Raw genomic sequence first — 27,927 nt, 5'->3', positions numbered from 1 at the left:
GCCACAGGTTATCACTAGATAGGGAACGTATATGCCTATCTCCCCTTATCTGCTCATCTCCAAACCTCTCTTCCTGCCCTTTCCTATAACTCTGTCATACCTCCGGGGTCCAGGCTCCATCCACAGTGGGAGCCTCCTCAGCAAGTTTCCCTGAGATTTAAGTGACATTTAATCTGTGCAGCTTGGCCTCATTTGTGTAGACCTGCTCCTATTTTATGGGTGAGGTGATAAATAAGGGAGCAAGGAGACAGGTGGAGGCTACAGGGGGAGGAGTGCTGTCGATGCTGGCCTCAGGAGATGGGGCCATGCAGTCCCTTTATCCCTAAATCAGTCACAGAGTGGAGGGGGCAGTACTGGACCACTGCCTGAGGGAAGAGTTTGAGATAACTGAAAGGATAGTTTGGGAGGATCAATAGTGGTGGTATCGCTGAGTTGAGACTAGCAAGGGGAAACATTATGCAAAGTTAATTAGACCTCACTAGCATCCTCCCTCACTTCTCTCCTTTCACCCCCTCATTCTGTTTTTTATTCTGTTCACCCTCTCCTCTCAAAGTCCCAGGTCACCATTGAGACCATGCCAACGTGGAGGCTGTGTGTAATTGGTCTAGCGTCACATGGGGCGCCACACTGAAACGGCGCTGGCAGCGCGGCACAAGGAGCCCTAATTGGTGTCAGCTGAGGTTGCACGACTGAAACAGTGTTTAGCTTTGTTGCCTCTGCCTCTCTCTCTGCCTTCTCTCCCTTTCTGTCTACCTCCCTTTTTTCCCTCTCTCTCTCGCTACCTCCTCTCTCTCTGTCACTCACTCACCAGGTGGGTGGTCTGAGTCGTTGGCTGTGGAATGTTTTCTCACCTTTTGTCTCTCTCAAAGCACACAGTCCCACTTCGCTCCCTGCTTTTATAATGACTATGACCATGTTTACAGTCTCTTAGCTCTCTCTCTGCTGTGTTCTGCTCCAATCGGTTCCTGGCTAAGTAGAACTAGTTCTCCATAGGTGTATGCTCCTGGCTGACTGCAATATAGGACTGTTGGGTCTCTAGGCCATGTAGAGGGGGTGATTTACACCACCTTGGGGGAGACAATCCTCCCAATCTCTCCTCCAAACCTCCCTGCCTCTCCTGGACCAGTGTCAGCCACTAAAGATTGTCTCCCAGCCCAACCTCATTTGAATTCCTCTCAAAGGTTTCTCTCTTTTCCCTGGGTAGCTACGAAGTGGCCAGTTAATAGCCCCACTTCTTTCTCTCTCTAAGTATCCTCATTGATTGTTGTGGATTGAATGAAGGAGAGTTAATTGAACACTAAATAGTACTAGAACTACAAAAGTCAAAGAAAAAACAACAGTAGTATGGCCACGATGTGATCTGTACAAACTTTTTTGCTTAGTTTTCAGTTGGTGTCTCAGCAGTTCCATCGCTCGCGGTAAAGCTAAGGCCAGAGGAGATTGTTGCCGATATTAAGCCCGCAGTGAGATCATGGAGACAGTTTTGCCATCAGCACTTTCCAACTCTCCTGAAGGAAAAATAAATGATTATACTCATAATCTGCCAACGCATTGCTTTAAAGTATACAGCACACCAATATGTATTTTTCACTATGATAATCCTGATGGTTGTCCAATAAAGTCTGATATTTTAGCTGGGAAGAAGGGATAGATGAGTGGCAGCCATTTTGTCCTGTATTGATGCACATTTCTCTTGATTTTCTTCCAATTCTCAGGACATTTACTCGTGCCCTGGGGGCACCGGGAGAGAAAAATATTTAATTAAGTGGGAGTTGTTTTTCTCAAAATGATATCTAGACGTTGCAGGTAGCCTTGGAGCAGCCATTTGTGCTGGGTTTTGTATTATTTATTGAAGATGCATCGTTCTTCTCCGGTTCCAGCCCCCGAGCTTATGTTTTTCTCTCTTTACTGGCTGTGCCCAGAAAGCAGACACATTTTTCACCCCGGTAATTTGCAGAGAAAATATCAACTTTTGACCTGTTGTCTGGCGGTAAAAAGAATAGTGCTTTATCATAGCATTATCATAAATAGGCTTTTACTGCAACTGCTGTTTATCGGTTTATGCTGCTTGTTCTATTCAGACATATAGGCATTATTTCCCTCATTGGTATAATAATACAACATTTCAACATTTCAGTTGCTATTTCTTAGTCTGGATTTTCTTCTGGAGGGCTCAATTAGTTCCTATACTTTTAGCCTGGTTTAACCAGACTGAATACAACACTCACCGCATTGAGTTCAGTCTGGTTTAGCCAGACTTTAATGTACTGTACCTTCACAGGAGGATCTCTTGGTTAGAACTATAATGGGTAAGAACAATGGGAGGCATCTGTCCCAGAGGCACAGTCTTCTGGTATACCTGGTGGAGGGAGGGAGGGATAAATCACTGCGGTGACAGCTTCTTAAAGTAATATCTGGCCTTTAAGGAGGCCCTAAATCTGTGACTTAATGTTCTCCTCAGCTCCTCCTCTTCTCCCACTCTCCCACCTAGCTGCCCTCCTCTTCTCTCTTCTTCCTATTCATCATACTCATCCTCTACTCTCTTCACTCCTCTTCTTTTCCCTCCCTCCATCTCTGCCCTGCCTTTGGTTCTGTGCGGGGTTCGTAATTAGCCCTCTTATTTCTCGCCTGCGTCTTCACAGTAATTAATATTTTATTACATAGATTTTATCGTTAAATAGCGCTGCGCCAAGAGGGTTCGGGCGGCTCCGGAGAAAGTCAGAAGGGAACTTATTGATGTTGTGGAAGCTCTTCTTGTCTGTAATGAGCTATACAGTTCAAAGAGCAGAGGCGACTAGCATATTCACGGGGACCTGCCCCAATATTCTCAAGCAGTTTATGACCGAACTACTCTCCAATGGATGTGGACTAAGCCAGGGGGAAATGTAAATATTGAATATTGAATAGGCCCAACTATTTATAATGCAGCCTCCAGTTTGGAGAGCACTCAACCCAACAAACTGTTATTTCCAAGACAAACTTTGTTTCGGGGCTTTACACAGGTGTGTGCCGTCGGGAATTATGATTGTGGCAAGTGGAGTCAGGACTCTGGAGCTTTCTCGGTTCTTGTTTGTAAGTATTTTCTTCTAGAGATTCTGCTCAGGTGAAAGCAGATGGTTACTTCCTGGAAAGGTCAGAGATCAGCTGAATTTGTTGTACGTTGTCTTTGCACCTCACTCCCCTTTCAGTTCCACTTGACTGTGCATGAGTAACACTCAAGATAAACAGCCTTGAAGTTAGGTCAGCTTAACGTTATGCTCCATTTAAAAGTGACGAAAACAGCAGATGCTGTGCTGTATGCTAGAGCCACCCGGTACAAGCTGCACAAATATTTCATTATGTTATATTATAAAACATCATGGTTAGTTATAAGGGTTGACAAAATGAGATGAGTTATGATTGTTGATTTGCTTTTAATTATGATTTGTGGGCTGATGGCTTCAGATATCCTGATTAGCCATAACATTTGATTAAATTATATATTTTTTCATATGAACCTTTTTGGGTTGCATTACCATCTCAATTAACTAAAGGATTATTTTGAGCTAATTACAGCAATTATAGTTCTAATGTTGGAGTGTCACATAGAGGACGGGGATCAAATCAGCAATATTCAAACTCCTATTCAATGTTCATAGTCATATTCAATGTTCATGCTCATATTCAATGTTAATACTCATGGTCAATGTTCATACTCATGTTCAATGTTCATGCTCATATTCAATGTTAATACTCATGGTCAATGTTCATACTCATATTCAATGTTCATATTCATAGCTCATACTCATATTCAATGTTCATAGTCATGTTCAATGTTCATATTCATATTCAATGTTCATACTCATGTTCAATGTTCATACTCATATTCAATGTTCATATTCAATGTTCATACTCATATTCAATGTGCATACTCATATTCAATGTGCATACTCATATTCAATGTTCATACTCATATTCAATGTTCATACTCATATTCAATGTTCATATTCATATTCAATGTTCATATTCAATGTTCATACTCATATTCAATGTTCATATTCAATGTTCATATTCATGTTCAATGTTCATACTCATATTCAATGTTCATATTCAATGTTCAAACTCATATTCAATGTTCATACTCAATGTTCAAACTCATATTTAATGTTCATATTCAATGTTCATATTCATGTTCAATGTTCATACTCATGTTCAATGTTCATATTCAATGTTCATACTCTTATTCAATGTTCATACTCACGTTCAATGTTCATACTCACGTTCAATGTCCATACTCACGTCCAATGTTCATACTCATGTTCATACTCATATTCAGTGTTCATACTCATGTTCATACTCATATTCAATGTTCAAACTCATATTCAATATCCAAACTCATATTCAGTGTTCATATTCAGTGTTCATACTCATATTCAATGTTCATATTCAATGTTCAAACTCATATTCGTGTTCAAACTCATATTCAATGTTCAAACTCATATTCAGTGTTCATATTCAATGTTCATGTTCAATGTTCAAACTCATATTCAATGTTCAAACTCATATTCAGTGTTCATATTCAGTGTTCATATTCAATGTTCATATTCAATGTTCAAACTCATATTCCGTGTTCATACTCATATTCAATGTTCATACTCATTTTCTGTTAACTTATTATGGAAGGTAGTATCTGCTCTTGAATTATCAGAGTACCGATTGTATATCTGTTCACACACCTTAACCTCATTACCAGTGACGCTGGTCCATTTGCCTCAATGCAATGCAAACTCCTCTCTCCCTCTCTACTCTGTCTACAACCAGACTTTGATAAAGTAGAAGTGAGTGAGAAGAGTGTTTTGACCTTTTAGGTGTTTGAATTATTTAAAGGACAAATAGTGGAGGCCAGGGTACTTTCGAGCTCATTTGTCTTGGTGCTGCTCTTTAGGAGGGAGAAAAGAGAGGCTGAATCGTTCCTTCTTATTTAGCTGCTTCTGTTCTGCTGTATTGCGCTCCACTGTGTTCGTGGACTAACACAGACACATTGGACTAATAGAGACCCACCTGGCACCCTCCCTGCCTGCCTGGGCCTACTTGTCATTTCACCTCCATGTTCATTTGTTCCTTCCCTCCCTCCCTGCCAATATCCCAATCTATTGCATTGGAAAAAGGCTTTGGACTTGGGCTTACTTGATCCGTCACCCGCATACTGAAAAAGTACTTTGTCTCCCACCCAATCCTTATCCAGTTCCTATTAATATTGCCTATTGCCTCTGCCGCTTCCCACGGCTTTCTACCCTGCTCTAATTTCTCACCAGAAAGCCTGGTTCAGGGTTGGATCATGGATGTTGATCTCTCTTCTTATAATAAACTTAATTCCAGGCCTGACACGGAATAGGGGGCTGGTGCGCTAGTAGGAACCTTTTTCATATCATTATTATTTGGTACACACTTACAGCCGCGCGCTCATCCCCAGCCAGTGTCAGGGGTTCAGTCGTCAAATATCCTGGCAGAGAGCAAGCCGGGAACGCTTGCACAGTTCCCCCTTTTATTTTATGCCATTTAAATCCCTCCACGTAGATGGGATATTGCCCGCCCGACTGCTATCGCTATAGCGCACTGTAAATGAGATGACGGTCTATTTCTCTGGGTTGCTAGGCTGCAGGCTTTACTGAGTTAATTAAAGCTGGGCTGTGTTCGCTAAGTCAGAGAGAGAGGAAGAGGGAGAGACCCCCTTGCCAATACTAAAGCATGTCACCACCTCCGCCAACCCCAAGTGCGAGAGTCTCTCATCCCAATGCTAACAGATTTTTGCTTCTATTCAGTACAGTATATTATCGAAACCTATGGAGCATGTATTGTATAGAATACAAAAGTGCTCATTGCAAGGCTAAACACTACATGATCAAAAGTACGTGGACACCTGCATGTGGAACATCTCATTCCAAAATCATGGGCATTAAAATGGAGTTTGTCCCCCCCTTTGATGCTATAACAGTCTCCACTCTTCTGGGAAGGCTTTCCACTAGATGTTGGAACATTGCTGCAGGGACTTGCTTCCATTCAGCTACAAGAGCATTAGTGAGGTCGGGCACTGATGTGGGGCGATTAGGCCTGGCTCGCAGTCGGCGTTTCAATTCATCCCAAAGATGTTCGATGGGGTTGAGGTCATGGCTCTGTGCAGGCCAGTCAAATTCTTCCACACCAATCTCCACAAACTAATTCTGTATGGAACTTGCTTTGTGTACGGGGGGCACGAATCAGCCTGACTAACCGGTGTCTATGTAGCCTCGCTACTTTTATAGCCTCGCTACTGTATACAGCCTGTCTTTTAACTGTTTTATTTCTTTACCTACCTATTGTTCACATAATACCTTTTTTGCAATATTGGTTAGAGCTTGTAAGTAAGCATTTCACTGTACCTGTTGTATTCGGCGCGCCTGACAAATAAACTTTGATTTGATTTGTCATACTGAAACAGAAACAGGCCCTCCCCAAACTGTTGCCAGAATGTTGGAAGCACAGAATTGTCTAGAATATCATTGAATGCTGTAGTGTTAAGATTTCCCTTCACTGGAACTAAGGGGCCTATCCCGAACCATGAAAAACAGCCCCAGACCATTATTCCTCCTCCACCAAACTTTACAGTTGGCAGTATGCATTCAGGCAGGTGGCGTTGTCCTGGTATCCGCCAAACCCAGATTTGTTCATCGGACTGCCAGATGGCATGATTCATCACTCCAGAGAATGCGTTTCCACTGCTCCAGAGTCCAATGGTGGCGAGCTTTATACCACTCAAGCTGACACGTGGCATTGCTCATGGTGATCCCATTTCATGAAGCTCTCGACAAACAGTTATTGTGCTGATGTTGCTTCCAGAGACTGTTCAGAACTCAGTAGTGAGTGTTGCAACCGTGGACAGATGATTATGTATGTGCGTCGCGCAACAGCGGTTCTACATACAACAGCGGTTCTGTTCTGTGAGCTTGTGTGGCCTACCACTTTGCGGCTGAGCCGTTGTTGCTCCTAGATGTTTCCACTTCACAATAACAGCACTTACAGTTGACTGGGGGCAGCACAAGCAGGGCAGAAATTTGGCGAACTAACTTGTTGGAAATGTGGCATGCTATGGCGGTGCCACGTTGAAAGTCACTGAGGAGTCATGCTTTGTCGTTTTATTTTTAACATTTGCATATGGTTTCTACTAAAAGGGTAGACTGCAGGACTTGAGGTTGCTCGTGAAAGCGTTTTCAGTTGAGAAACACAAACTGCAGCTCATGTAAACTATGCCCTTTGAACTAGTGGAAATGGGATTCTGTCATCGTTAATTAACGTGTTCCGTATTTTTCTCAATCTGGTTTAGTTTGGAAATTTCATTAATACACAATAATGGATTAAAGATACAACCAAGGAAAATCGAAACCTAGCAGGCAGAGATTTCTTTGATCCTTTCAGGTTTGAAAAGATGTGGCCTTGACATACAGTATATAATGATGGGCCAGTAACCAAATAAAGACACAAATGAAACTGTGGAGTTAACATTCAGGGAACTGCCAAAGTAATGGAATACACTTGAGTAATGAGGATTACACAGTATATTGCATGTGCTTCCAAACAGGTGTCGTGTGGTTGCTGAGTTAATTAAGCCCTTACGATCATTTATAAACATTTTAGGCACACTATTATTTTGGCCATTATTTTGGCTACCGTGGCTATGGCGCACTGTAAATGAGATGGCGGTCTAGGATGACAATGTCCCTATCCACAGGGCACGAGGGGTCACTGAATGGTTTGATGAGCATGAAAATGATGTAAACCATATGCCGTGGCCATCTCAGTCACCAGATCTCAACCCAATTGAACACTTATGGGAGATTCTGGAGAGGTGCCTGAGACTGCGTTTTCAACCACCATCAACAAAACACCACATTAGGGAATGTTTTGTGGAGGAATGGTGTCACATCTCTCCAATATATTTCCAGACACTTGTAGAATCCAAGGTGCCAAGGTGCATTGAAGCTGTTCTGGCTCATGGTGGCCCAATGCCCTATTAAGACACTTTATGTTGGCGTTTTCTTTATCTTGGCTTTACCTGTAAATTGACCTCTGCCGAGTCCACAACAATCAAATCTTCTGTTCTTCAAGGGAAATGGGAAGGGAGCATGTGCTGCGACTTCCACTCTTGGATGTTAACAAGGCAACACCACATACTATCCATTATATAGACCAGATACTCCGTTCTAACAATGAAAAATGGCTTCAAAAATGGAAGGCAGTTGGGAAGAGGCAAGATCAGGTTTGACCATTCGAGCCAATGAGGGCAGATACGCTAGTTACCACAGCCACAAAGTCATGGGCTAATGGGCTATATCGTAAACATTTATGAAAGCAAACATTTTGCTTTTTGATCATAATTTAGGGTTAGGCTTAAGGTTAGCAGTGTGGTTCGGTTTAAAATCACATTTTAAGAAGAGTAATTGTAGAAATAGTTGGGTATTACGACTTTGTGGCTGTGGTAACTAGTGACGACCAGGCACAACTCCGATAGGTTTTTTTTCTCAAAGTTGCCAGGCTGTCGTGTGTTCTACTTGTATCAATACTTGTTCTACTTGTACACTCGTACCAACCAAATCATTACGAAACTTCTAGTCGATCAAATAAGCCACACATAGCAAATAAGCCATACAAAAATATATGAACCAAATTCGACACTCATTGACCTCCATACAAAAACTCCTTGCTTGGTGAGAGAAATAAACATAAAAACTCAACCTGCTGGAGAAGAGGTTTCGGGCCCAGTTATCTTCCTCTCTGGCGACACTCCATCTTAACTGCTCCTCCACATTTACTGGATTGGTTGAACAGTGCAGAAGAGAACCTCCCCCAACAGTATTATTCTTCTCATCAAGACCAGTATGTCGGGGATAATTTTCAGGCAATACTTTTACACCTGCTACGTTATGTTACCTGTGAAATGTAGTCCTTATTTTACATAGATTCCAAGTGTTATTTTGATGGGGTATTTTTTTTTTGTGGGGGGGGGGGATTACTGGGATGCACTTCAATGTTGTTGTTAAAAGGGCTAAATACGTACATTTAATTGATTGATCTTTTTCTCCCTTTCCCCGGCAGTAAGTACCAGGTGGTTGTGGAGGAAGAGCGCCCCCGGCGGGCGCGGAGGGTGGCAGAGATCCTGCGCTGCTACCCGGTGCCCATACACTTCCAGAACGCCACCGTGCTCAACTCACAGTATTACTTCACGGCCGAGCTGCCCATGGGCGACATCAAAACCCCTGTACCCTTCTGCATCGGAGACAACCGCACCTACAACGGCTACTGGAACGCCCCCCTCCTCCCCCACAAGAGCTACAGCATCTACTACCAGGCTGTCAGCACAGCCAATGGGGTGAGTGCTTGGGGAGATGTTGGGGTGGGGATTGGCTTCTGGGATATGTCCCAGAGGCTGCTTATTGATAGGTTGGCTTGACATGTCAGTCATAGCTCATTCACGCCCCACAACAAGGTTGGATGTGAAACTGATTCAATGTCTTTTAACTGATGCTTTTAACAGCTTTACAAAAGCCCATTTTGAATTCATTTGCACTTATTGTTAATATCTGATATTGAACCCCTTAACCTAAATAGTCCTCATTTTGAAAAGAAAATGGCCTCTTATTTAAAAGCACCAAGTAGAAATAGGATGTTCACATCAATGTGGCATTATGGAACCTACTACTGTAGGAGACAACATTGCCACCAAAAACCTACATAAGGTTCAACCCACCACTAAAGTTCCATCACTTCCCCATTCACAGCCACTGTGAAAACACCAGTCTGAAACAGACAACAGAGCAAACTGTACGAGTGCGGAAAATGAAGATCAATGAACAGGCACAACAAGACTCTCCTTCAAGGCCTATTTGATAACCAATCCTGCATCATAATGGTCAATAACCCAGTATTCCAACCAACCCGATTATACCCCCCCTCCCCACCTAACCGCTATAGTGCACTGTCTGTGGGGGAGTACAGGCCAGCACAGCCAGAGGCCAGACAACCCTTTTATCAATGACCTGCTGCTCAGATAGTAAAAAATTCAAGTACGGCCATTCACAAATGCATTAGACACTTTGGCCTAATTGGAAAAAATGTAACTATCCACCCTATCCCCTTTTAAATGCTAATAAATTAGTCCTAATGAAAAGCCCATCCTTTTTCCTCCTCTCCTCCGCTCTTACTCTCCTCCGCTCTCTTCCTCTCCTCCGCTCTCTTCCTCTCCTCCGCTCTCTTCCTCTCCTCCGCTCTCTTCCTCTCCTCCACTCTCTTCCTCGGCTCTCTTCCTGTCCTCCGCTTTCCTCCTCTCCTCCGCTTTCCTCCTCTCCTCCGCTTTCTTCCTCTCCTCCGCTTTCTTCCTCTCCTCCGCTCTCTTCCTCTCCTCCGCTCTCTTCCTCTCCTCCGCTCTCTTCCTCTCCTCCACTCTCTTCCTCGGCTCTCTTCCTGTCCTCCGCTTTCCTCCTCTCCTCCGCTTTCCTCCTCTCCTCCGCTTTCTTCCTCTCCTCCGCTTTCTTCCTCTCCTCCGCTTTCCTCCTCTCCTCCACTTTCCTCCTTTCCTCTGCTCTCAAACTCGGGCCATTAGATAATTCACTGCCTCTAATTGGAGAAAGACTATCCAAGGGGGGTTGGGTGGGTGGGTGGGTGGGTGGGTGAGACCAGGCTTGTCTCGTCTCGGTGCTCTGGTCTCACCTTCTGGTGGGGGGAGCAGGGATACACACTAACCCCCTAATGGAGGTCTGGGAGAGGAGTGGGATGTTACGCCGTCTGACTCCTACTATTGCTAATAGGGTGCTGTGGGGCAGTAGGGGAGCAGCTAGCGGTACAGCTCTGTGTGTGTCTCTGATAATACACACACATTACAGTTGAATCCTCTGTGTGTGTTTGAGTCTCTGATAATACACACACATTACAGTTGAATCCTCTGTGTGTTTATATGAGTCTCTGATAATACACACACATTACCGTTGAATCCTCTGTGTGTTTATATGAGTCTCTGATAATACACACACATTACAGTTGAATCCTCTGTGTGTTTATATGAGTCTCTGATAATACACACACATTACAGTTGAATCCTCTGTGTGTTTATATGAGTCTCTGATAATACACACACATTACAGTTGAATCCTCTGTGTGTTTATATGAGTCTCTGATAATACACACACATTACAGTTGAATCCTCTGTGTGTTTATATGAGTCTCTGATAATACACACACATTACCGTTGAATCCTCTGTGTGTTTATATGAGTCTCTGATAATACACACACATTACAGTTGAATCCTCTGTGTGTTTATATGAGTCTCTGATAATACACACACATTACAGTTGAATCCTCTGTGTGTTTATATGAGTCTCTGATAATACACACACATTACAGTTGAATCCTCTGTGTGTTTATATGAGTCTCTGATAATACACACACATTACCGTTGAATCCTCTGTGTGTTTATATGAGTCTCTGATAATACACACACATTACAGTTGAATCCTCTGTGTGTTTATATGAGTCTCTGATAATACACACACATTACAGTTGAATCCTCTGTGTGTTTATATGAGTCTCTGATAATACACACACATTACAGTTGAATCCTCTGTGTGTGTATGTGAGTCTCTGATTATACACACACATTACAGTTGAATCCTCTGTGTGTTTATATGAGTCTCTGATAATACACACACATTACAGTTGAATCCTCTGTGTGTGTATGTGAGTCTCTGATTATACACACACATTACCGTTGAATCCTCTGTGTCTTTATATGAGTCTCTGATAATACACACACATTACAGTTGAATCCTCTGTGTGTTTATATGAGTCTCTGATAATACACACACATTACAGTTGAATCCTCTGTGTGTGTATGTGAGTCTCTGATTATACACACACATTACAGTTGAATCCTCTGTGTGTGTTTGAGTCTCTGATAATACACACACATTACAGTTGAATCCTCTGTGTGTGTTTGAGTCTCTGATAATACACACACATTACAGTTGAATCCTCTGTGTGTGTATGTGAGTCTCTGATTATACACACACATTACCGTTGAATCCTCTGTGTGTTTATATGAGTCTCTGATAATACACACACATTACAGTTGAATCCTCTGTGTGTTTATATGAGTCTCTGATAATACACACACATTACAGTTGAATCCTCTGTGTGTGTATGTGAGTCTCTGATTATACACACACATTACAGTTGAATCCTCTGTGTGTGTTTGAGTCTCTGATAATACACACACATTACAGTTGAATCCTCTGTGTGTGTATGTGAGTCTCTGATTATACACACACATTACAGTTGAATCCTCTGTGTGTGTATGTGAGTCTCTGATAATACACACACATTACAGTAGAAGCCTCTGTGCTGACATTTTAAACAGGAGACAGTTTCCCCACCAATTGCTGGAGAGGCTAGAGAGTAGATCAGTAGGTCCTGGGTCTCTCTTCTGAGTAGAGAGAGAGGAGGGGAGGGAGGGAGAGAGACTGAAAACAACAACATTTCCCTTCCCCTCAGCTTTTTGGCCTCAGTTCAGATCAGAGAAAGGACACCAGCCTCCATGAGGCAGACTGGCATATTGGAGGGAAAACAACATTTAATACTGGAATATTGGAACAGCTCAGTTGGTAGAGCATGGCGCTTGTAACGCCAGGGTAGTGGGTTCGATTCCCGGGACCACCCATACGTAGAATGTATGCACACATGACTGTAAGTCGCTTTGGATAAAAGCGTCTGCTAAATGGCATATATTATTATTATTATATTATATTATAGCTGTAAGACCTAACTGAAAATGGAGATGTTCACATTTTGTTAGTTTAAGCCAGGTATTCTAATCCTAGATTGTAAGTGATCTGAATCATTCTAACTAAATTACAGCCAGCTATTCGATTTCAATGCTAGTATCTCATTAAGTGCTGGTGTCATTTGCCATATGGCAGGATCTGGCTCCAATGTCATCAAGCGGCCCTAGTAGACAAGTCTCTTCTTTTCGTCCCCTTGTTGCTCCAGAGCTTTCTCCACTCCCCACCTGAGTCCCACACTCACACCATCCTCCTGGTTGTTTTAATTATTCAGCACACTCCACAGTTTAATTTGTCGTCTCCTCAATAATGCAACAAGCCACACAAGAGCATTTTGCTGTCATAAAACACGGGGGGATTTAAGCATAAGCTCCAAGTCACTTTCCTCAACCGCTTGAATATTCATGCGTCGTTGCTTTTCTGTGTTTGTTGCTTCCACGTTTGTAAGACGAGCGAAAGCAAAACCGGGGTGGGTGAGCGTGTTTCAACAGTTATTAGGTTCCCACTCACAGCCATACTCTGTCCACCATCACAGGGTGATTTACAGTATAACTAGCTCCACTATGGACATGTGAGGTGTGCACACCCACATCTAATGTATACTGTATGTGCATATGTTCCTGTGAATATCTCTGTGTACATACTGTATGTGCCCACTTGTATGTGAACACGTGTGTATGGAGCCTGAAGGTCGTGCTTGACTCTGGCTATAAACTGTAGAGAACACACAGGCATGGTGTAGTTGCAGACTAGTCTCTGACAGCTGGCTGCTAGATGCCAAGCGGAGGTGCTGATCCACAGCCTCTCTCTCTGTCTCTCTCTCTCTCCTTTGTTTTACACCCCAGTCTGTCTCAGCAGATTGGAACGAGCACAGCCTGACTGAGGCAGCAGGCCCTACACAGCCCTGACAGCTACATATGTTGCAATTTGTTGTGGCTGAGAACTCATGCCTTTTCCCATTTTTGTCCCTCTCTTTCTTTCTTTTTTCCCCCTCCCCTCGCAGGAGACCAAAATCGATTGTGTACGAGTGGCCACTAAAGGTAGGACTGGCCCCGTTGCATGAAAGTAATCTACCCACCGTTGATTGAAATGTGTTTCCCCTCTAACACACACACACACACACACACACACACACACACACACACACACACACACACACACACACACACACACACACACACACACCTGAACGTTGCCAAGGTTTATTTTGGTGCGACCACAGGACTATAATGCTGTTCGCAGCTTTTCTTCTTATCGGCTACTCATGCTTTTCAGAGACTAATGTTTGGTCACTCACCTTGCTTCCTCTCACTCAATTTGATAGTGTACTTGTGTAAAGTGTTGTTAGGTTCTAATTCTCAGAGTACAAACTCAACGGACACATGAAAGCTCAAACAAAAGTTTATTATTCTCAGAGGGTCAATACAGCTGCATTAGACAAAGACAGGGTTTCATCCGTGGTAGTGTACATACCCCACTCCTCCTTATCATTAGACAAAGACAGGGTTTCATCCGTGGTAGTGTACATACCCCACTCCTCCTTATCATTAGACAAAGACAGGGTTTCATCCGTGGTAGTGTACATACCCCACTCCTCCTTATCATTAGACAAAGACAGGGTTTCATCCGTGGTAGTGTACATACCCCACTCCTCCTTATCATTAGACAAAGACAGGGTTTCATCCGTGGTAGTGTACATACCCCACTCCTCCTTATCATTAGACAAAGACAGGGTTTCATCCGTGGTAGTGTACATACCCCACTCCTCCTTATCATTAGACAAAGACAGGGTTTCATCCGTGGTAGTGTACATACCCCACTCCTCCTTATCATTAGACAAAGACAGGGTTTCATCCGTGGTAGTGTACATACCCCACTCCTCCTTATCATTAGACAAAGACAGGGTTTCATCCGTGGTAGTGTACATACCCCACTCCTCCTTATCATTAGACAAAGACAGGGTTTCATCCGTGGTAGTGTACATACCCCACTCCTCCTTATCATTAGACAAAGACAGGGTTTCATCCGTGGTAGTGTACATACCCCACTCCTCCTTATCATTAGACAAAGACAGGGTTTCATCCGTGGTAGTGTACATACCCCACTCCTCCTTATCATTAGACAAAGACAGGGTTTCATCCGTGGTAGTGTACATACCCCACTCCTCCTTATCATTAGACATTGCATCCTTATTTTGCTAGGCAGGGACCTAAGTGATATGGGCCTTAAACGGTTCCTCCCCTTGTCAGTACTGCACTCAGCCCCTCCCAAGCTTCCTTATGGCACCCCTGATGTCTCTATTATACCTAATGATTAATAATATAACTAATGATTTAATAATACTTCAATCCAAACCTATCAGTGTTAAGTCATAAGCATTGGGCATTTTCCTATTAACAATGTCCTCTACGCAAAAGCTTAAGTCACATTAAGCACACAACAGTAGCAGATTAAGTTTCAAGTAATATTAATATATTAAGTAATAACTTAAGTCACGTTTTTATCTTAGACCTTGCAGTATTCAGTCAAATACATTTTTGTTTTCTAACAGAACCAAAAAATTCCCACCAAAATAAATGAAGTTACTATTCCACTCTAAGGACTGTAACCTGTCCATTAGTCAGTAGCACACCTACCAGGATGGTTGTTGACTATACCATGTCTAGTGCTAGTAGCCTCCAGGCCATAGGACTGAGCTTTGCTAGCCAAAAGGCATGTGCCCAAACTTTCACAAACCGCCTCCCCATCATGGGAGATGTGTACCAATCGTAGGAAAGGGGAAACATTTACACTACCTGTCAAAAGTTTTAGAACACCTACTCTTTCAAGGGTTTTTCTTTATTTTGACTATTTTCTACATTGTAGAATAATAGTGAAGACCTCAAAACTATGAAATAACACTTATGGAATCATGTAGTAACCAAGAAAAGTGTTAAACAAATAAAAAATAAATGTTATATTTCAGATTCTTCAAATAGCCTGTATACCTCCCTACCTATTTACAACACAACTGATTGGCTCAAATGCATTAAGAAGGAAATCAATTGCACAAATAAATGTTTAACAAGACACACCTGTCACATTTCAGGTGACTATCTCATGAAGCTGGTTGAGAGAATGCCAAGAGTGTGCAAAGCTGTCATCAAGGCAAAGGATAGCTACTTTTGAAGAATCTCAAATAGTAAATATATTTAGATTTGTTTAACACTTTTTTTGGTTACTACATGATTCCATATGTGATATTTCATAGTTTTGATGTCTTCACTATTCTACAAACTTTTGACCGGTAGTGTATATTGGTGGCAGATGGTCAGAGTTCTCATTGCCCCCCAATTTTCTGAGACCCCCCCCTTGAAACATTAGCATATTAGATTCCAGTTGTGCCACTTAGCAAGTCGCACCATCCATTCTCTACCACTAGCCAGGCGTTGGTGCGCCGCTGCTCTGCAAGGTAATTGTATACAGATGGTAGATAATCAATTTGCCTTACTCCATGCCATCTCTCTCTCTCACGGTGCCAAGACTGGGCTATAATGCTATATGCTAATGAGCGCTATCTCCTGTGTTGTTTCCAACACTTTTTTTAGCTGCGGACGCTAAACAAGTTTGAGTTTGAATCCCCCTTTTTCACATCATAGAAAGGACTGTTTTGAAACTTTTTTTCTCTCTTTTTTTCTTTGCTATCGTTTATGGCGTTTAATTTTTAATTTGTCACTTTAAGAGGAGCATCAGCTAATAGGTTCTCTGACTCTTGGGGTACCTGCCAGTCATAGTGGTGGCAGCCAATCAGATACCCCAAGGTTTTTTTTGGTGCGGGACTAACTGCCCGAACAGATGGCCATAAGCATGACAGTGAACTAAATATTGAGGCGATTAGCGGCTCATAGCTCCCTCAGGTTTCTATGAAATGCCCGTGTTAGTTCCCTCATGGTGTTCACAAGCACACAACACAAACAAGTCATCAACCAAGCTTCTGCTATGATTACTAATGTATAGAAACATAACCGTTACATAACAAATGCCAAGTTTGTGAACGATACAGTATGTCATTTTCTGTTCCTCCCTGTGAGAGGTCTCTCTCTCTCTCTCTGAGTCTCTTGGCTTCAGCCTTGCCCTCTTCTTCTTCTCTCTCTTCCTGCATGTTGGCCTGGAACAACTTCTTCTTTTGCCTTAGCTGCCATAATCGTGACTCAGCTCACCACTCCCTACATACGCATCGCCCCCGCGGCTGGCGACAACCAACTAACAGGTCAGACCGCCTCTACTACTGCCCAGCTCTCTCCTCTCCTGTGTGTGTGTGTGTGTGTGTGTGTGTGTGTGTGTGTGTGTGTGTGTGTGTGTGTGTGTGTGTGTGTGTGTGTGTGTGTCAGCATCCATTACTTTTGTGTTCGATTTATAGTGTCTTTTGTTTGTGCCTTATAACTTTTCATAGCCGCTATATCTGTTTGTGTTACATTGTGTAGCGCGTGTGTGTTTAAGTGTTAAAAAACAGGATGTGCAGTGACATGTGGTTTGGGAGACCGTCAATGGTTAACTAGGTTACCAGATATCTTGATTTCCACCATAGAGTTGACTTAATATTCATATTCGCCCTTCGTCAGTATTCATCGTATTCATATCCTACAGAGAGTGTTACAAGGAGTTTGGTACCTGGAACACCTGGTTGTGTTGCAAAAACATAGAATTACATTTTCATTCAAGGGTGATGTACGAGTTGAGCGAGGGGGAAAAATATCAATATGGGCCTCGGGAAGCGAGCAATAAGCAGAGAAGCTGCACACTGGCACGACAAAGCCGTCCTGTTTAACCTGCTGTCAGAAAATTACATTTCAATATTTACCAGGCAGCTGCAGCATCAAAGGAAAGATGAAAACTTTCCGCCTTCTGTTTATACAAGAAGACATACGATTCTCCCCAGTCACACAGTCAGACACTGTGAAATGCAAAATGGTTTCCTGTAAAATATTTAACCATGGGATGTTTTTGGCTTGTGAAGCGTCACAGGGAATGAACAGGACTTTTGAGGGGCAGAAATGGGAATATTCGGAGGACACAATGTCAAAAGTACTGATTGAAAAGACAAATTGTTACAATATGCAACACCGTTTGACACTTTTCAGTTTCCACCTAAAGTTACGACACCAACAACTGCAGTTAACATGTATTAGGGTTGTCATGGTGCCAGAATCGCAAAACTATAATACCTGGTTTTCCTTGGTATCAACACAAAGCAGACTGAACTTTAAAAACCTACTGTGTGTAAAATATTGTGTGCTATAGCTCTGGGTGACAATATAAGGCTGGTCGTTTCCAACACTAGGACGATACTGTTATCGTGACAATCCTATGGTATTTATAATGACTTACTAAAGCATGAGTCAGATACAGCTCATTTCAGTACAGGCTGGATGAACAGCAAAATCAACAACATTGGTTTTGTCTCTAGATAGCAGTGACCTGGCGGGGGTCGTTGACTATAATTTGTTTTATTTACAGTGTCCTGGGGACTTGTTGAGCTGAAAGCAGTGGAGGCCGCTGTGTGTTGTTAGCCAGCTGTTGCAATGTTTCAGGCACTGACGTTGACGTTCCCTCCTACACAGAGCTACCGAGACCACACTATCCCCCAAAGCACCTCGCTTAGTTTGACTTTGACATGAAACGGCCACGCTGAAAGCCCCAAAGCTCTGCTCCTTTCTTCAAAGCTGGAGATATCTGCCATTTAGAGTTTTAAACTTAAAAAGAACCAGTGTTTTCTGCCTCTCTAGGCATTCAGTTTTCTAATGACCCATAAACAGATGTCAAGGAGAGAATTTAGAAAAGAAGTAGAAAAGTTTGGAGTGAAAGTTAATAGTTGAAAAGTCCAACACAGCTGGAGATGTTTTTACATTTCCCGAACACAAACTGGAGATGGCAAGGGTGTCAATCTGACCTTGACTGTTCTGTCTTTACTTATTTAAAAACTCTGTTCTCATGTAAACAACTGTTTTCTATACTTTTGCACACACAAGGTCTACCTTAAAGTGAGTGTACAAAACATTAGGAACACCTACTCTTTTCATGACAGACTGACCAGATGAGTACAGGTGAAAACTATGATCCCTTATTGATGTCACTTGTTAAATCCACTTCAATCAGTGTAGATGAAGAGGAGGAGACATGTTAAAGAAGGAATTTTAAGCCTTGAGACAGTTGAGACATGGATTGTGTACGTGTACAATTCAGAGGGTGAATGGGCAAGACACAATATTGAATTGCCTTTGAACAGGGTATGGTAGTAGGTGCCAGGCACACCGGTTTGAGTGTATCAAGAGCTGATATGCTGCTCGGTTTTTCATGCTCAACAGTTTCCTGTGTGTATTGTAAATAAGGATGTGTTCTTAACTGACTTACCTAGTTAAATAAAAATAAATTAATAAAAAACAAAAATGAAGAAACCACCACCCAAAGGACATCCAGCAATAAGACAAAACTGTGGGAAACATTGGAGTCAACATGGGCCAGCAACCCTGTGGAACACTTTCCACACCTTGTAGAGTCCATGCCCTGACAAATTGAGACTGTTTTGAGGGCAATAGGGGGGTGCAGCTCCATATTAGGAAGGTGTTCCTAATGTTTTGTCAGTGTATAACAGAGTCAGAAGTCCACCTTATTGCTTTCCTTAAAGGTTTTTCCCTCACCACCTAAATCCTTCAGTAGATTTCTAGTTATCCAGCTAAAAAGGCATCTTCGGTGTTATCTAGTGGTATTCACAGTATATGGAATAACGGATGAATTGGTAGCATACATTTGCCTTCTAAAAGACTGGCTGCCTGGTATGTGAATGCTCATGACTGTCTGTCCCCCTCTGGACTCAACATCTCATTCAAGGCGATGGTCAAGTCCACCTAGGTGTAGAACCCCGAGGGCGGCTAACCTTTGGCCTCCAGAGCACGTGTCAAACTCATACCACGAAGGGCCGAGTGTCTGGGTTGTCGCTCCTCCCTTGTACTTGATTGAGGAATTAAGGTCACTGATCAGTAAGGAACTCCCCTCCCCTGCTGGTCTTAATTGAAAGGCAAAACAAAAACCTGCAGACACTCGGCCCTCCGTGGAATGAGTTTGACACCCCCTTCTCAAGAGAGTGATCTGTATGTTACACAAACTCTCACAGATCGCTGAATGGTCACCTCCTCTCTCCTAGGCCCTCTGCCCTCCAGGCCCGCCCTCTCCTCTCTCTCCTAGGCCCTCTGTCCTCCAGGAACCGCCCTCTCCTCTCTCTCCCCTCACTTCACCCAGACTCACCCTTTGGAGTAAAACACAAATTCCCACTGCGGAATGAGCCCCCTGCTTGCCGGCCTCCCTATCCGTCACTGCGGTAACAACGATAGCCGCACGAGCTGCGAGTGATGGATGTTGTCACCCTTTGATTGAAAAAGTGGCGCTGGCAGGGAGGAATAGATTCGGGGGCCGGGGCGAATTGGAACGGCGTGTCCCGACTATTTTTCATCCCGAACTCATTTAGCGCAGGGAAATGGATATTTCATCGGGCCGCGGGTTGACGTTCCATCACATTATACAGTAAACAGGAGAGCAGGAGGCTCCTTCTATCTTTCTGTCTCCCTCCATCTCTTTCTCTCCCCCTCACTCTCCTCTCTCTAGCTCTCTCTCTCTCTCCCTCTCTCTTCTCTCTCTTTCTGTCTCTCTGTGGTTCCTCTCCTCCTCTCACTCCCTCTCTTAGAGGAGGGAAAGGCCCCAGTACTAGTGTTACACAGTGGCTCTGCTGCGAGAGGCCTGGTTATCTGATTGGAGCAGATATTAAATGCCCTGGCCATCGGTGTGATCACCCGTCACTTCCTACTTTGGGAATAAATTTCTTCCTAGGAAGTAGTCCCCCTCTCCCTTTTCTTGTCTGTTCACCACCACTCACCGTACCACAGTAGACGACTCCGATTTGAATATCCAAAGGCAAGAGAGGCAAAGTGCATATTGTGTCGCCCAAAGACAATAGGTGTGTAAAAAGGCACAGTTAATGAGTTCATCAGGCACTCTCAGGTGCAGGAGCTGAGCGAGGGAAAATGACTGCTTCATTTAGGAATGGAAGTGGGGGAGGATGGAGGGAAATAAGGTAGTGCATAAGCAAGTCATCCCAGGAGGGAGGCTGGAGGACAGATAGGGAGTGCACGGTTGAAGTGTAGAGCAGCTGTGGAAGCCTGAGAGAAGATGCAGCCACATACAGGCCCTGCAATAGGAGAGCTGTGTAAATGTCACTGTCGTCACTCTAAAAACACTTTCTACGTTACATGACAATACATTTAACATGGAAAGAGCCCAGCTCAGCATGTTATGAAGTCTAATACAGTAAAATGTCAGTAGTGAACACATTTTCTGGAAAAAGGGTTGTTGCTGGAGTATTCCAACACCTAACCGCATAGTTAGACCAGAGTTGGACCACCCAGTAGACTTGAAGACAGTGTTGTCATAATGAAGTATAACAACAATGTATGAATTCAAATTGTTCTCGTTTCAAGCCGTTCCCTGTAGTCTAACATAGCAACGCTCCACTGGCAACGGGTGTGGTCTTATGTTCTTGATGAGAATAAAGTGTATGGTAAATGATATGACAACCATGATGATAATGATGACATGGATCCAAAATGGCCACCTGGTGACCGTTGTTGCCCATACTCTTTGACCACCAGGGACTGCGACCAGGAAGCCTGACGCAGTGGAGCCGGAGAAGCAGACAGATCACACGGTAAAGATCGCTGGAGTCATCGCCGGTGTCTTGCTCTTCGTCATCATCTTCCTCGGTGTGGTGCTGGTCATGAAGAAAAGGTAAGAGACTATCAAGGTCCACTCAATAAATACATTGACTGTATGGAATGACCGTTTGAAGGTTTCCATTCCCTCATAGCTGGCCCCTGGGATCTAGCATTAAAGGGATAGCTCAGTGAGGCCCTTTATCTATTTCCCCAGTCAGATTAACTTGTGGATACCATTTTTATGTATCTACGTACAGTTTGAAGTGTTAGCTCAATTGCTAACCAGCGTTAGTGCAATGACTGGAAATCTATGGAAACAGCTAGCATAACACAAGATCATCTGACTCTGGGGAAGTAGATAAAAGGCCAAAATCATTGCCAAAATCCTGAAGTATCCCTTTAAGCTGTGGCTTTGGAGGAGTTGTGTGCTTAGTGTAATTACATGATAGCCCAAATCAAATGAATTCCCTCTGATTGTCCTTTCACCTTCAAACCCCTCTGCATCGTCAACGTCAAGGCTAAATAATTGATTTGATGACACTGATAAGCGCCATTAAACTGTTTATGGCACTGGTATATGGTGTGCATTGAAATATTCATATTCCCCCCTTCCCCCCTCCATGCCGATACCGCCCTCCACTCATACAAATGTCACTGTATTAATGACCCCGGCAATGGGAATAGGAAAATATTTGGAGCTTGTCTTGTGACGGAAAAACTAGCAAAGATAAAAGGGAATAATTTATGAAAGCGCTTCATTATTATTATTTTTTTTCAAAGAGCCAGAGATGCCTGCGGCTGTGTTGCTGCAGGCTAGTTTACATTAGCCCTCGTCCAATGCTAAAGGGAGAGAGGGAGTGTCTATGCTACACAGCATCCCCAGGAACTAGCGCCGAGCAAATAGCCAAACTGCCTACACACACACACACACACACACACACACACACACACACACACACACACACACACACACACACACACACACACACACACACACACACACACACACACACACACACACACACACACACACACACACACACACACACACACACACACGCACACACACCACAGGAGGTTGGTGGCACCTTAATTGGGGAGGACAGGCTTGTGGTATTGGCTGGAGCGGAATAAGTGGAATGGTATCAAATACATCAAACACATGGTTTCCATGGCGTCCATGTGTTTGATGCAATTCCATTTGCGCCATTCCAGCCATTATTATGAGCTGCCCTCCCCTCAGCAGCCTCCACTGAAACACACACATAGCACGATGGGGAATTTAAGCAGATTTCTCTGGGGGTATGTGCTGGTGAATGCCAGTGATGCTAGACTATCTCCACCCTGCACTCAATATCTAGAGGATAGATCGTGGATACATACTGTGTGGTTGTCAGTATAGCTATTGTTCTGTATTTCAATCCAATGACTATTCACTGAATTCATGATGACCTCAGAAATGTTTTACTAGCCTGAAATCTTTTTTATTTAAACGATTCTAATCGTGAATCAGGGACGATGAGACATTTTTTTGTTGTATTTTAGAGTCACCAGTGGTGGGAAAAGTACCCAATTATCATAATTGAGTAAAAGTAAAGACACCTTAATAGAAAAGGACTCAAGTAAAAGTGAAAGTCCCCCAGTAAAATACTACTTGAGTAAAAGTGTAAAAGTATTTGGTTTTAAATATACTTAAATATCAAAAGTAACTGTAATTGCTAGAATATAGTTAAGTATCAAAAATAAAAAGCAAATCAGACTGCACAATTTTATTTTACTGTTTTTAGTTAAGGATAGCCAGGGGCAGGCACCCTTCAATGCTGACAATAATTTACGAACAAAGCATTTGTGTTTAGTGAGTCCGCCAGATTAGTGTGTGAATTGGACCATTTTCCTGCCCTGCTAAGCATTCAAAATGTATCAAGGACTTTTTGATGTCAGGGAAAATGTATTGAGTAGAAAGTACATTTAATTTTATTTAGCAATGTAATAGAGAATAAGTAAAGGAACAGATACCAAAAAACTACTTAAGTAGGACTTTAAAGTATTTTTTCTTAAGTATTTTACACCACTGAGGGTCACATAGTGTATGTGTAAGAAAAAGTTGAGGCTTTTTTCTAATAAGTGTCAATATTGTGTGTTATTGCATACACACGCGATCATTACTTCCCAATGTTTTGGATGAGTGCAATTTCCGGGATTGTCAAACGGTATATGTGTAAAAAATAGTAGTCATACAATTGTGAAAATAATTAGTCACTGCTGTTGTAAAAACATTTTATTCCAGCCAGAGTTACAGCTTAACTTGCTCTCTAACACGGCTCCATTGAGCTTCCTCTGTCCTCTTCCTGCACTCTCTCACTCTTTAATAACACTATCCTCTCCTCTCAATGACAGCCCATCACCTTCACTAAGACACTACGCTACCCACAATTCTCTCCTGCAGAACCTGCACACCTGACCTAGCCTGCCAATCAGCAGGTCCCACCTATCCCCTCTACACCCCACGCATGAGTTGTCGTCCCCAGCAACCACCTAGCAACCACCTAGCAACCACCTAGCCTCAGTCGTACCGTAAATCGTCACTGTATGCCGCCATATCGTGTTTTTTTGTTTCATTTCTATATATTTTTCTCCAGTACATTAATATTTTTACTTTTTCTTTCCTTTCCTTCCATTCCATTTCCCCTCCGCTCCCCACCACTGCTTTTATCCTACCACCACCCCACTCGGCAGAAGAACCTATCACTCCTACACTTATTACCTGTAAGTAACCCACTTTGTGACTGAAAACGCTTAGTGCCATGCTTTCTCTATCTGCGACCACCGCCTTGATCTACCATGCATGAAACCTCTTGGTGACCTTCCTTCCTCTCCTTTCAAACTGACAGCCAAGGCTTGCGCTGTCTAACACTGGCTTAGCAGCTAACGCTTAGCAGCTAAAGTCTATTCTACACCTCAAGGTCCAATTGCAAAGTGCTATTGCAAACATGTTTACAAGAGGGGATAACAGATAGAAGATAATTAATCTAAATCAATTGGAAAAACTGACGCTCAAATGTGACAAAATGCTCTGTTTTTAAATTGTGACGACATTCCAACCAATGCTTTAGTTTGAAAAGTTCGAAAACCTATAGACACTATATTTCTAAATACACATAGAAAAAAATAGACATCTCAGTTTTCCCCTTGCATTGTGCTTTCTAGAGTATATTGTGCTTTATTGACTAAGAGGGAAACTGTCTTCTCTGTAACCCAAGTAGCATTGCTCCATTGGAATGACCAACTAACCCAGCCCGACCCATTTCAGAATAGCTGTGCGAGCATGAGACAACGAGAGGGGGTCGGTTTTGTGTCTGATGCCTCTCGGCCTAACCCTGTCCCAGGATCCACCTAAACCCGCCAACTCCCATGATTCTCTCTGTCCGTTCTCATTTCAGCACATCTTTTAAATGTTTTGTTCATTTTCCTCCATGTTTTAGATCAGTGGTTTGTGCATGGCTCTGTTGACAGTATGTGAAATTCTCATCAGTATCCCGGTACAATAGTGCTAAAAGTCTACTGTGATGGTGACGATAGCTCCGAGTTTGATTCTATGTACTCTGTGTGTAGCAAATGAGTAAAGAAGTATTGTAGCCAGCGTCGTGTATTAGAGCTATGGATTATTTAACATGTACCAATATACAGTACCAGTCAAAAGTTTGGACACACCTACTCATTCCAGGGTTTTTCTTTATTTTGACTAATTTCTACATTGTAGAATAGTGTAGACATCAAAACTATGAAATAACACACATGGAATCATGTAGTAACCAAAAAATTGTAAAACATATTTTGTATTTGAGATTCTTCAAAGTCACCCTTTACCTTGATGAAAGTGTTTCACACGCATGGCATTCTCTCAACCAGCTTCATGAGTAGTCACCTGGAATTAATTTAAATGAACAGGTGTGCCTTGTTAAAAGTACATTTGTGGAGTTTCTTTCCTTAATGCGTTTTGAGCCAATCAATTTTCTTGTGACAAGGTGGGGGGTATACATAAGATAGCCCTCTTTGGTAAAAGACCAAGTCCATATTTTGTCAAGAACAGCTCAAATAAGCAAAGCGAAACGACAGTCCATCATTACTTTAAGACATGAAGGTCAGTCAATGCGGAAAATGTCAAGAACTTTGAAAGTTTCTTCAAGTGCCGTCGCAGAAACCATCAAGCGCTATAATGAAACTGACTCTCATGAGGACCACCACAGGAATGGAAGACCCAGTGTTACCTCTGCAGCAGAGGATAAGTTCATTAGAGTTATCAGCCTCAGAAAAACAGCAGCCCTAATAAATGCTTCAGAGTTCAAGTAACAGACTCATCTCAACATCAACTGTTCAGAGGAGACTGTGTGAATCAGGCCTTCATGGTTGAATTGCTGCAAAGAAACCACTACTAAAGGACACCGGTAAGAAGAAGACTTTCCTGGTCCAAGAAACATAAGCAATGGACATTAGACTAGTGGAAATCTGTCCTTTGGTCTGATGAGTCCATATTTGAGATTTTTTGTTTCAACCGCTGTGTCTTTGAGATGCAGAGTATGTGAACGGATGATCTTCGCATGTGTGGTTCCCACCGTGAAGCATGGAGGAGGAGGTGTGATGGTGTGAGTGTGCTTTGTTAGTGACAGTGTCAGCAATTTTGTTTACCCTTCAAGGCACACTTAACCAGCATGGCTACCACAGCATTCTGCAGCGATACGCCATCCCATCTGGTTTGCGTTTAGTGGGACTATCATTTGTTTTTCAACAGAACAATGACCCAATACACCTCAAGGCTGTGTAAGGGCTATTTGACCAAGAAGGAGAGTGATGGAGTGCTGCATCAGATGACCTGGCCTCCACAATCCCCTGACCTCAACCGACTCGGGATGGTTTGGAATGAGAGTGAAGGAAAAGCAGCCAACAAGTGCTCAGCATATGTGGATACTCCTTCAAGACTGTTGGAAAAACATTCCAGGTGAAACTGGTTGAGAGAATGCCACGAGTTTGCAAAGCTGCCATCAAGGCAAAGGGCGGCTACTTTGAAGAATCTCAAATATAAAATAGATTCTGATATGTTTAACACTTTTTTGGTTACTACATGATTCCATATGTGTTGTTTCATAGTTTTGATGTCTTCACTATTATTCTACAATGTAGAAAATAGTACAAATAAAGATGTCTAGGTGTGTCCAAACTTGACTCGTACTGTATATCAGAGTCCTAGAGTAAGAATAGCTTCTGAGATTTCTTGGGTTAAATGTGTCCTTGGTTTGCAATTTCCAAGTCTGTCAATTGTTAAGTTGATTTGCTGTGATTTAAAAAAAGGCAGTTATTTCATTATTAATTGCAGGTACTTGTTAAATACGCAGTCAATCAAAACATCTGTACATATATCCAGAAATAAATGGTTATTTTTGGGACAGAGACAATGGCATTCATGCAGGAATGTGAGCTGGCTTCCGTGTGTGCCAACTTGTTTTCAGTAGGGGCGTGAGCAGCTCAGAGAAGCGCCACAGAGGAGAAGACCCCTCTGGCTAGGATTTGAATAAGACTCTGCTGAATGTCCATAGGGGGAAGAACAGATAAATCCCAGATATGAAGACATTTTATCTATTTATATTCTAGCTATATACCCCTTCCTCTCTGTATTGAGAGCTCCTTGTCTAAATCTTCTCAGTGACTTCCAAAACATGCTTTTGGATTGGTATACCCAGTTTAGCGTTCCATGGAAAGAAGAAAGGGATTTTTGAAGTGGGAGATGCGGTCAAGCTTTTCTCTTTCTACATCTAGACCTCTCTCTCTCTCTCTCTCTCTCTCTCTCTCTCTCTCTCTCTCTCTCTCTCTCTCTCTCTCTCTCTCTCTCTCTCTCTCTCTCTCTCTCTCTCTCTCTCTCTCTCTCTCTCTCTCTCTCATTTTCTTTTCTTTCTCCCCCCTCTCCTTTCTCTCTCTCCCCTCTCTCCTTTCTCTCTCTCTCCTTCCTCTCTCTCTCTCCTCTGTCTCATTTCTCTCTCTTCCCTCTCTTTCTCTCTCCCCTCTCTCTCTCTCCTCTCTCATTTCTCTCTCCCTTCTCTCTCCCCTCTCTCTCTCTCTCTCCCCTTTCTGTCTTTCTCACCCCTCTCTATTTCTCTCTTCATTCTCTTTCTCTCCACTCTCTCCATTCTCTCCCCTCTCCTTTCTCTCTCTCCCGCCACTCCTTTCTCTCTCCTCTCCTTTCTCTCTCTCCCCTCTCTCTCTCTCTCTCTCTCCCCTCTCTCTCTCCCCCTCTCTCTCCTTTCTCTCTCTCTCTCTCTCTCTCTCTCTCTCTCTCTCTCTCTCTCTCTCT

The 27,927-nt window shown here is 42.9% G+C and overlaps 1 protein-coding gene across 50 annotated transcripts in view; it reads left to right on the top strand.

The window, feature by feature from the left end:
• The window catches only part of LOC118382678 (receptor-type tyrosine-protein phosphatase mu), a 321,821-nt gene that overhangs the window by 205,558 nt on the left and 88,336 nt on the right, over positions 1 to 27,927 (top strand). For 42 of the 50 annotated variants that reach the window (XR_008105268.1, XR_008105127.1, XR_008105158.1 and 39 more), the window contains exons 12-16: positions 9,109 to 9,382; positions 13,847 to 13,883; positions 17,018 to 17,092; positions 21,522 to 21,657; positions 24,321 to 24,350. Coding sequence is in view for 1 of the 50 variants with exons in the window: in XM_052503964.1 (XP_052359924.1) it covers positions 9,109 to 9,382; positions 13,847 to 13,883; positions 17,018 to 17,092; positions 21,522 to 21,657 (522 nt within the window). In the remaining 49 variants the exon portion in view is untranslated. The remainder of the gene's footprint in view (positions 1 to 9,108; positions 9,383 to 13,846; positions 13,884 to 17,017; positions 17,093 to 21,521; positions 21,658 to 24,320; positions 24,351 to 27,927) is intronic. The other 8 variants (XR_008105325.1, XR_008105331.1, XR_008105354.1 and 5 more) reach the window with 3 other exon arrangements.

This window comes from Oncorhynchus keta, chromosome 4 (genome assembly GCF_023373465.1).
Source record: "Oncorhynchus keta strain PuntledgeMale-10-30-2019 chromosome 4, Oket_V2, whole genome shotgun sequence".
Classification (NCBI taxonomy): domain Eukaryota; kingdom Metazoa; phylum Chordata; class Actinopteri; order Salmoniformes; family Salmonidae; genus Oncorhynchus; species Oncorhynchus keta.
This window is presented reverse-complemented; position numbering and strand designations above follow the sequence as displayed.